Source organism: Spermophilus citellus (assembly GCF_964194105.1).
Source record: "Spermophilus citellus genome assembly, chromosome: 14".
In the NCBI taxonomy this organism is placed as follows: domain Eukaryota; kingdom Metazoa; phylum Chordata; class Mammalia; order Rodentia; family Sciuridae; genus Spermophilus; species Spermophilus citellus.
Window position 1 is genome coordinate 104,842,113 of NC_138194.1, and position 10,584 is coordinate 104,852,696.

General features: G+C 56.6%; 1 protein-coding gene across 1 annotated transcript in view; it reads left to right on the forward strand.

Moving 5' to 3' along the window:
• The window catches only part of IQANK1 (IQ motif and ankyrin repeat containing 1), a gene marked incomplete at its 5' end in the record, with an annotated part of 33,304 nt that extends 22,741 nt beyond the window's left edge, over nt 1-10,563 (forward strand). The window contains 11 exons of the mRNA XM_081266386.1: nt 3,322-3,454; nt 3,566-3,730; nt 3,808-3,999; nt 4,077-4,202; nt 8,861-9,000; nt 9,077-9,131; nt 9,239-9,331; nt 9,561-9,669; nt 9,770-9,863; nt 9,933-10,067; nt 10,139-10,563. Of these exons, the coding sequence (XP_081122512.1) occupies nt 3,322-3,454; nt 3,566-3,730; nt 3,808-3,999; nt 4,077-4,202; nt 8,861-9,000; nt 9,077-9,131; nt 9,239-9,331; nt 9,561-9,669; nt 9,770-9,863; nt 9,933-10,067; nt 10,139-10,433 (1,537 nt within the window). The 3' untranslated portion in view covers nt 10,434-10,563. The remainder of the gene's footprint in view (nt 1-3,321; nt 3,455-3,565; nt 3,731-3,807; nt 4,000-4,076; nt 4,203-8,860; nt 9,001-9,076; nt 9,132-9,238; nt 9,332-9,560; nt 9,670-9,769; nt 9,864-9,932; nt 10,068-10,138) is intronic.
• Between the last annotated feature and the right edge of the window lie 21 nt (nt 10,564-10,584).

Sequence of the window (10,584 nt, forward strand, 5' to 3'; positions counted from 1 at the left end):
AAGAGAGAGAGAGAGGAGAGAGAGAGGAGAGAGAGAGAGGAGAGAGAGAGAGAGAAGAGAGAGGAGAGGAGAGAGAGAGAGAGAAGAGAGAGAGAGAGAGGAGAGAGAGAGAGAGAGAGAAGAGAGAGAGAGAGAGAAGAGAGAGAGAGAGAGAGAGAGAGAGAGAGAGAGAGAGAAGAGAGAGAGAGAGAGAGAGAGAGAGAGAGAGAGAGAGAGAGAGAGAAAGAGAGAGAGAGAGAGAGAGAAGAGAGAGAGAGAGAGAGAGAGAGAGAGGAGAGAGAGAGAGAGAGAGGAGAGAGAGAGAGAGGAGAGAGAGAGAGAGAGAGAGAGAGAGAAGAGAGAGAGAGAGAGAAGAGAGAGAGGAGGAGAGAGAGAGAGAGAGAGAGAGAGAGAGAGAGAGAGAGAGAGAGAGAGAGAGAGAGAGAGAGAGAGAGAGAGAGAGAGAGAGAGAGAGAGAGAGAGAGAGGAGAGAGAGAGAGAGAGAGAGAGAGAGGAGAGAGAGAGAGAGGAGAGAGAGAGAGAGAGAAGAGAGAGAGAGAGAGAGAGAGGAGAGAGAGAGAGAGAATTTTTTAATATTTATTTTTTAGTTCTCGGCGGACACAACATCTTTGTTGGTATGTGGTGCTGAGGATCGAACCCGGGCCGCACGCATGCCAGGCGAGCGCGCTACCGCTTGAGCCACATCCCCAGCCCCTATAGCAATTTCACTTGTGGTTTGGGCTGACTGTGTTGCTTGCTTTTCTTTGTATTGCTCCTTTCTGGGTTTGTGATGCATATCAAAGCTGAAAATTGATGTTTTTTGTTAGCTTTCAAAAACTCTCTCCAAGAGCCTTGAATGTGGGGCTGGTGCAGGGGCTCCATGGCAGAGCGCTTGCCTAACATGTGTGAGGCGCTGGGTTCCTTAGCACCACATAAAAATGAAACAAATAAAATGAAGGCATGCTTTCCATCTATAACTACAAAAAAAAAGAATTTTAAACTACACCGAGACTTCATTTGTGTTGCCGAGGATGTGGGGAAAGGCACACTCACGCACTGCTGGTGGGACTGCAAACTGGTCCAACCACTCTGGAAAGCAGTAGAGATTCCTCAGAAAACCTGGAATGGAACCACCATTTGACCCCTATCCCACTCCTCAGGATATAGGCAAAGGACTTAAAATCAGCGTACTCTAGTGACTTGGCCACATCAATGTTTACAGCAGCTCAATTCACAATAGCTAAACTATGGAACCAACCTAGGTGCCCTTCAACAGATGAATGGATAAAGACCATGTGGTACATATACACAATGAATATTACTCAGCTATAAAGAATGAAGTTACAGCATTGTATGTCAGTAAATGGATGAAACTGGAGGCTATCATGATAAGTGAAATAAGCCAGTCCCAAGAAACCGAAGGCTGAATGTTCTCTCTGATATGCTGAGGCTGACTCACGTAGGTGGGGTGGGGTGGGTGGAGGCTCACCAGATTGGAAGGGGAAGGGAGCAATGGGAATGGGAAAGACAATAGAACAAATCAGAGATCACTTTCCTGTGTTCATATATGACCACATGACCAGCAGCTCCACACCAAGTACAGCCACAAGAATGGGAAGTCACACCCTGTGTGTGTGTGTGTGTGTGTGTGTGAGAGAGAGAGAGAGAGAGACATGTCAGAATGCATTCTCCTGGGGCTGGGCTGTGGCTCAGTGGTGGAGCTCTTACCACATAAGTGTGAGGCACTGGGTTTGATCCAGCACCACATAAAAACAAATAAGGCATTGAGTCCATACATAACTAAAAAAAGATTCTGAAAAATACATTCTACTGTCACATGTAACTAAAAAGAACCAAGAATTTCTTTCAGCGCCTGGGTCTAGGGACTCCATTGCTGGCTCTCTGGGTCTGTTTTTTGTCCAACTTTGTCTCAATCATGTCTCTTTTCTTCACTTGCCTGATGATTTGTGCTGAGCACAGTACGTGGAGCATCTTGGAGACGCGCCGAAGTCGTGCACAGGTCATCTTTCTCCTGGGGGTCGGTGCGTCTGGCGGGCAGTCAGGCGGAGGCAGCTCCAGGGGTGGGGCTGGCCCTGGCTCCCGAGGCCTGCTTTACTTCTTGAAGGGTGCAGCCCCCCAGACGCCTACCAGAGCAGGGTTGCTGGGTAAAAGGCAGGACACTTTTTTGGGTGTATGTCCTCAATCCTGTCCTGTCTTTAGTTAGCTAATTGTGGCCACCCTAACCCCAGCCCTGCCCAGCCTCCGAGTACAGACGTGTCCGCTTGGCCCCAGGCTTTGCCATGCAAGCTGTTCCATCTGTGGCCACAGGACCTGGGCTGCCTCGGATTCCTTCTCCAGGCCCTGACTCTTCACTTCGGAGCTCTCCAAGGCCTCCGACCGCTCCACCCAGGATCTGCTCAGGCTACCTGCCACCCCAGCTTTGGGGACCCGGATTGGCAGCCTCCTCTGGGTTGCTGTAGGAAGGCCCAGTCCCTGCAGGCCATCTGCTCTTTTGTGGGGGTACTTGAATAGCCTGGCTGGACGTGGTGCAGCTGTTTATGTCTTATCACCGGCATATTTTTTTGTCCCTTTTAAGATTCATTTCAGGATTTCCTTTCCCTCCCTCACCTTTTTGTTTTGAGAGTTCTTCTGTGTTGTTCAGATGGTTTCTAAACATCCTCCTGCCTCAGCCTCTGGAGTAGCAGGGACCTCAATGCACACCTCTGGGCCTGGCTTCATTGCAGGATTTTCTTATTCTGAGAATTCACCTTTGTTCATGGTCAGTCCCACGCCCTGGAGACACTGATCCCTCCAGGGCTTTGCTGGCCCAGTCTCCGGTGCCTCCTGTGGTCTGTTCTGCGTTTCCTTCTTCCTAGGGCTCTGGGTGGCCTGCCTCCCCGCCCCCAGCTGGGCTGCACCCTCCTTTCCCTCTGGCTGCTCCTTCCTCACTGTTTGTCTCCTTTGCTGATCCCGGTCCTACCTCATCTGCAGGGTTAGCCCTCAGACTCCTCTAAGGTGACCCCAGCTGGGGCTTGGGTCTGCCCTCTCCTGAGTCTAGGGGGTTGGGGCTGGAGGCCGCCTGGCGTCTGTGTTGTGTCTGTGGCTGCTGGGTCCGTCATGGAGTGGGCTCACGGGCCTGACTTTCAGGGCGCAGGGAGGTGGGGGACTTCGCTCTTGACCCTGCTTGCGGGGTCTGTGCTGCTGGCTCGCTCGGGCTTGGCTGCTGGACCGAGAACGTGTGGGTCCTGGGGGCAGTTGGTGCAGGTTGCATTCATCTGGCAGATCCGGAGCTAGGGGCACCCGCCAGGATTAGGTGCATGTGAATCCTCTCCCCACTGCCAGGGCCCACCCGGAGGCCCAAGCGGCCACCCGCATCCAGTGTGCCTTCCGGCAGCACCTGGCGAGGAAGGCGCTGGCCCTGCGCAGGCAGGAGCGGCAGGAGTACCTGGAGCGGATGGAGAAGCTGCAGAGGGAGGTGAGCGCGGGCGCCCGCCCCGGATCCGGGCGTGGGGGCGGAGGCCAGGCGGGGCTGGGGCGGGGTCCGCCCGGGGCTGAGGCGCAGTGACCCCAGGGCCACGCCCGGCAGGCCTACCTGGCCTCCGTGCGCCGGGAGCAGGAGGCCGCGCGGCGGCAGCGGCAGCAGGAGGAGGCGGCGCAGCGCGAGCAGCAGGAGGAGCTACGGCGCCGCGGTCGCCTGCTGGACGCCGCCTTCGAGGGCGACGTGGGCGAGATCCGGGCCGTCCTGCAGGAGGTCAGTGGGGCGCGGCGGGCGCGGCGGCGCGAGGTGACGCGAGGTGACGCGAGGTGACGCGCTGCGGGCCGGCGCAGGTGGAGCAGCTGCTGACCCGCGAGGGCGTGGGCCACGACGAGGAGGGCCGCGCGCGGCGGCTGCGGCGACGCGTGGCCACGGTGGAGTGCGAGGACGGCCACGGGAACACGCCGCTGTCCGAGGCGGCCGCGGGCGGGCAGGCCAGGGTCATCCAGCTGCTGGCCGAGCTGGGCGCCAGCCCCAACAGCAAGGTGCGCCCGCGGGCTGGGCCGCGTGGGGTCGTGGGTCCCAGCGCAGCCGCCGCCGGCTCATGGGGCCCCTCGCGCAGGGCGCCTTCGGCAGAACGCCGCTGTACCGGGCAGCCTTCGGGGGCCACCTGGAGGCCGTGGAGCTGCTTCTGAAGCTCGGAGCAGACCCTCGAGTGTACGCAGACGACGGGAGCACCCCGGAGCAGGTGTGGGGCGGACGCCGACTCAAAATCTTCCTTGTCGCCGCACGGTGGCGCACACCTGTGATCCCAGCGACTTGGGAGGCTGAGGCAGGAGGATCGTAAGATCAAGGCCAGCCTCAGCAAATAAGCAAGGCCCTGTCTCCAAATAATAAATAAGAAGGGCTGTGGATGTGGCGTCGTGGCAAAGCGCCCTGGGTTCACATCCCAGCACCAAACAAAAAATAAAAATCCTCCCTTGTTGCCTGCAGGCAAGGTGACAGCCACCTGAGTTGTTTGGGTGACTTCCCTGCAGGTTTGCCTGATCACCCTCCAGGCTCCTGTACCCGTACCGGGAGGCAGTGTTAGAGCCCCAGATGAGGAGGCTGAGGCTGGCCACTCCAGGGGCTGGCTGGAGTTCCCAGGGTGCTGGCGTGTTGGCTGAGCTCCTCCCAGGCCCTTGGACTGTGGGGCCCAGGAGGCTACTGGGAGCCTAAGAGCCCCTGGGAAACCAGGTCAGGACATGCCTGCTACCTTCATTTCCTTTAAGTCGACTTATGGCCCCCAGTCCCCAACTCAGGTCCCACCCCTAAACTGAGGCTGCCTAGAAGTCAGTCCTGGGATGGGCCTCAGGCCTTGGGGGGCGGGGGGGGGGGGGAGGCAGGGTAGACTGCCAGGGTCTTGCCCAGCCTGGGACGTTGGCGCCACCCTGTGGCTGCTGCTCTAGGCCCGGCCTATTGTGCCCTGCTCTTCCCCTTGTCTGTCCAGGTCCCTGGGCTAGCAGGGTATCAGTGGGCTCCAAGGTGTGGAAGAGCACAGGTGAGGGTCTGGGGCTGCTGAAGACTCTACCCGCTGTGCCTGGGCGCTGCTGCTGGTGTGATGTGCCAGGAAACCAGCCCTCTCCACCGGCTGGCAGAGAAACAGGCCCTGACCTGAACCTCACCTTATGCAAAGTTAACTCAATGGACTAGAGACCCAAATGTAAATGCAAAAACAAAAACTCTGCCAGAACCCGTCCCTCTCCCCAAGTCACCACGTCCTGCATTGTATGGTGAGTCAGTATTTTAGTGCAGGTTTACAGTGGGCATACAATGGTGCCCCATTGAGGTTCTAATTTGCATCTTTCTGCTTTTTAATTAGTGAAGGAGAGAAATCTGCCTTATGCTTGACAGGTGTTGAGACCTCTTTTTAAAGAAATGCCTGTTCAGCTGAGTGTGGTGGCTCAGTTGGCTGCGGTTATCTCAGCAGCTTGGGAGGCTGAGGCAGGAGGGTTGCAAGTTCAAGGCCAGCCTCAGTAACTTAGCAACGACCTGAGCAACTTAGCAACTTTTTTTTTTTTTGTAACCCAGGTGTTAAGCACCCCTGGGTTACAAAAAAAAAAAAAAAAAAAAAGTGCCTGTGCACATTAGTGGTAGATGGCCCTGTCTGCCTGAAGTGTTCTTCACCTGTTCCAAACCAAGCCTCAACATCGGTCACACATGCTTGTTCTTTCACTCTCTCTGTCTTACGACAGTGAACTCCAGAGCTCTTTCCCTTTGTGCTGGGTGCTCTGTGACAGTTTAAATCTCTTCATATCCCCACGGACACAAAGATATTTTCCTACTCAATCTGCCAGATGTTTGAGTTCAGACCCGCAGCCACTGGGATCCACGTCTGTGCAGTACCCATGTGTTTCCTGTGAGTCCCTCGTCATGTGTCTCATGCAAGTGTGCAACTTTCCTGGCACATTTTTCAGAAGATTGTACTCACCTCTGCCACCTTTATTCTAAATGAAATGCCTAACCTGTGCAGCTGCACTTGAATGTTGCTGGTCAGAGGGAGAGGGCTCCAGAGGGCCTGGTGCAAATCAGTGTTGCTTGCAGCTCGCTGGCCAGACCCCTTAAGCCATTTGACTCCATGACCACAGCCGATCAGGAAGTGCGATCCCATCGTTAGTCTAGAAGGTGGAAGGGTGGACATATACAGTGGACAGCTCTAATAACTACTTGGTTCTGTATTTTCCATTACTTTGTCTTGGTTTATTCTGCATATTTTCTTCTAACATTTCTACCAGTTCACTAATTCTCTCTTCCAGCTACATCTATCTGATTATTAAATATGTACGCTTTCTTCTTAATTTGGTTAATTTTAATTTCTAGAAATTTTATTTCACACACGCGCACACGCGCGTGCGTGCGTGCACACATCTTTCAGCTTTTACCAAAAATCTCACTCTAGGCTTCTATCTCCTTGAACATAATAAACATCTGTAGCTGATAACTCCAAACTCTGGATCCCTGTGGATTATCTCTGTAACCTGTAGTTATAGCAAGTTTTCACTCATACTGTCTTCTGTTATTTTCTGTTCCTTTTTGTCATGTTTTTAATTTTTCAATATTTATTTTTTAGTTTTTGGTGGACACAACATCTTTATTTTATTTGTATGTGGTGCTGAGGATCGAACCCAGCGCCCCCCGCATGCCAGGCAAGCTCACTACCGCTTGAGCCACATCCCCAGCCCCTCAGGTCATGTTTTATCTGTAGCAATAATTTGAAGCCCAGCAAAATGACACCTCCCTTGACCAAGGTTCTCCTACTGCCCTGACTGTGCTGAGCACTGACAGCCTGGAGTCACCCTAACAATTTCAAGGCTAAGCCAAAGTCTCTTTGAGGGCCTAACTCTGGGTCACCTTTATCCCAAGGGTGCAGTCTTTAGAAACCCAATCCAGGCTGGGTGTGATGGTGTGCACCTGTAATCCCAGCAAGTCTGGAGGCTGAGGCAGGAAGATTGCAAGTTCAAGGCCAGCCTGGACAATTTAGTGAGATCCTGTCTCAAAATAAAAACTAAAAAGAGCTGGGGATGCAGCTCAGTGATAGAATATCTCTAGGTTCAACCCCCAGTACCAAAAAAAAAAAAAAAAAAAAAAGAAATAAAAATACCCCCTCCCAAAAAAACCCCAATACAAGTAAGGATTAGAGTGGGATATTTATACACAAACTGTAAATTCCTTCAGTCACCCTCCACCTGTATTCATTCATTCATCCATCCATCTGAGCCTGTCTTTCTTTTTTGTTTTTTGTACTAAGGGTTGAATCCAGGGGTGTTTGACCACTAACCACATCCACAGCCCTTTTTAATTTTTGAGACAGTCTGACTAAATTGCTTAGGGCCTTGCTAAATTGCTGAGGCTGGCCTCAAACCTGCAATCCTCCTATCCCAGCGCTCCGAGCTGCTGGGATTATAGGCATGAGCCACCTTGCCTGGCCCTAGTGCCTCTTGAGGAACTCAAGTCAGAGAGCTCAGAGGGTCATTGCCAGCCTGGGGGGTCTTGGTAGCCCTAGGGTTTGTCTTATCTGTCACTGGTAGATGCTGAGTGCAGTTTTGCAGGGTAGGCAAATCCAACTGCCTCTGAGAATGTTTATTTGAGGTGTATTGAAAGCAATTGAATTTGGCTCTGGGAGGGCTTTGAGCTAACAGCTGCTATAAAGAATCGAGCAAGAGGGTAGAGAGACTGGTGGACCTGAACCCGTCCATGTACAGGTCCTGAGAGGCCACTTTCTACCCATCAGCCACATCCCTGGCCTCCTGGAGGCCCACAACCCTCCCGGCAGCCCCTCCCCCCATATCTGCCTCCAGCATCTGCACACAGCCAGGGCACCCTGGGTACCATCCCCTTCTCTCTGTCTGTGAACTCTCCCCATCAACTCACTTTCAGGCACCCTTGGGTCCTTCCCTCCTACGCGCGGCCTGCTTGGGCTTCCTGGGCCACCTCTCCCTCTGGGCAACTCTCCTCCCTCCCTCCCCCCCCCCCCCCCCCCCCCCCGCCACGAACCTTCTGCTGCCCGTCACCCATCTTCACCAGCCCTCCGCCTCATCAGCCATGGAGCACTCCAGGGCTCGTCCCTTCACCCCCATCTGGTCTGGGCTCAGCACCTCCCTTTCCACCTCACACTCCCACTCCCACTGCCCACTACCTGCCTGGGGCCGGCCTCCAGCCTCACACCTGTGTGCTTCCTCCAGCGCCCCCCCCCCCCCCCCCGCCAGGCCCAGGCGATGCGGGCTCCCTGGGCTTCTGTTTGCCAGGCCTAGTTCCCAATGGGACAGGACCCCTCTCTGCCCTGCCTCTGCCCCCAGCTGTGTCCATGGTGGGGGGGGGGGCGTTAGCTGTTAGGGAGCCACCCCCACCCTCCCTGCACAGCAGGCCCCTGTGGAAGGGGGTCAGGCACTGGTCCTGGCCTTCAGGAGCAGTGCCACCCGCTCACGGGGTCCTCAGGATGTGGTGGGTTTGCTGCTGGAGGGAGGGAGGGTTGGTTGGGCCTGCCCTCAGCTTTAGGGCCTGCTTCCCCCTGCTGGCCGCACCTGGCAGTCATCAGCATGCAGACCGGGCGGGGCTGGGAGGGAGAGGTCCTGGGTGAGTTCTGCAGGGTGACCGGCAGGGGCTGTGGGCAGCCAGGAGGCCTGAGCAGTGGACTGGGGGCTGGGGAGAGCGTGCAGAGGAGTGGTCTGCCTCCAGACCCTACCACAGGACTTGAGCAAGGAGCCCAGAAAGACCCTGGGTAGTCTGGAAACCATGGTGACCAAGGTTTTGGGCCCATGAGGGACCCGCTTTTGGACTGCACTGCCCTTTCTCTAACATGAGAGTGCAGTGACTCCTTGTGGGTTCCTAACATGCATGCTTCAGGAACAACAGGTATCCTGTCATTAGGTGGCCTCGCTGGACGCAGTAGCTAGCGTGCTGCAGACTTGGGACCTGGGCCTCACAGAGGCCATGCTCCAGAACATGGAGGCCGAGCGGCAGCGCCGGGCCCAGGAGGATGAAAGACACAAGCAGGCGGAGGCCAAACGGTGCAGCAGAGGGGCAGGGGCAGCGGGGCAGCGGGTGCCGGTGGGGGGCCCTCTGATCTGCCCCATTTCCCCCCAGCTTGAACCTCAAGGTGCAGCAACTGGCCAAGGAACAGCAGCGGTGTCACAAGGAGGTGAGCAGTGGCCTCTGACCTCCCTTCAGAGGTGAGCCAAATAGGGAGGGGACAGTGGAAGGACCTTCAGTGGAAGGACCTTCTTAGGGGCCTGCCCCTCCCCCCAGCTGCAGCAGGCCTACTGCGAGCTCAACCGGAGGATCACGGAGCATGAGGAGTGTCAGCGCCAGTGCATGGGCAGGACTGAGCTCACGCTGCAGGTGGGCCGCTTCCCTTCAGAGGCCTGGGTGCCCTTGTCCTGCCCTCCTATTCCCAGCGGTCTCCCTGCAGCCTGCAGCCTGCAGCCTCCGGGGGTGGAGGGGGGTTGAGGGGAAGCCCTGGCTGGGGGCCTCAGGTTGTCCATGGGCCCAGTGTGAAGCAGAGAAAGCCTCTGGGTGGCAGCTAAGTGGGGGACAGAGCCAGTGGTGGTCAGCGTTTCCCCTCCTCTAGGCCATAAAGGACTCAGAGGCCCAAGTGGACAGGCTGAGGCAGGAGGCACAGAAGGCAGAAGAGATGCTGGCCATGGCCAGGCTGGAGCTGCGGGAGCAGACGCAGGAGGGTGGGCAGGGCTCTGCTGCAGGCTGTGGCCGGAGAGGGGAGGCCCAGGGAGGGTGCTGGACACCAGGATCTCTGTGGGCTGCACCCTGACCTCCCCACAGAGGAGGAGGAAGCGCCTGGACTGAAGTGTCAGGTCACGGATCTCCATGATGTGCTGATGAAGGACGTGGGAGACCGCATCCGTGCTGACGGCCGGTCAGTGCTGTCTGGGCGTGGGTAAGTTGGGGTGTGCTCACTTGATGATGACCCAGCGGCTGCCCCCAGGTGGCCTCTTGTCATCGACCCTTCGGGCCAGGCAGCCACCTTCCTGCGCTACCAGGATACCAACTATGTGGATGCTGTGAACCCAGAGCACCTGAGGCCTGAGAGAATCCGACTGGCTCTGCTGGGGGCACTCAGGTGGGGCAGGAAGGGGCAGGGAGGGGCCAGCCGGGCCAGGCCCTGCCCTGCCCTGATCAGCACCCCCACAGGTATGGGAAGCCACTGGTGTTCGACCTGCGGGAGGTGGACCTGTTCCCTGCAGTGCAGCAGCAGCTGGAGGCGGTGCAGCCTGGTCTGGCCCCAGCACTGCTCAGCCGGGAGTTGCTGGCCCAGGACCGGTACCTCTCCCTGCTGCGGCCCACGGATGGGCCTGAGTACGGCCCCACCCAGTTCCAGGAGGCTCGCCTGGCCCACTTTCGTCTCTTCTTCGTCACCCAGGTCCAGTGGCCACCTGTGGAGCAGCTGCAGGTGCTGCTCCCTGTGCGGGTACAGCTGCCCCACTAATGCAGCACCCCAATAAAACCTGCCCAGGGCAACACGTCTGTGACTGTGAGCCGGAAGGTTTCGCCCCAGCCAGTCTAGAGCCCTGCTAGAAAACATGGGGGAGGCCCCCACGTGGGACAGGCAGGCAGGTACCTCAGCAGGGAGGACATGC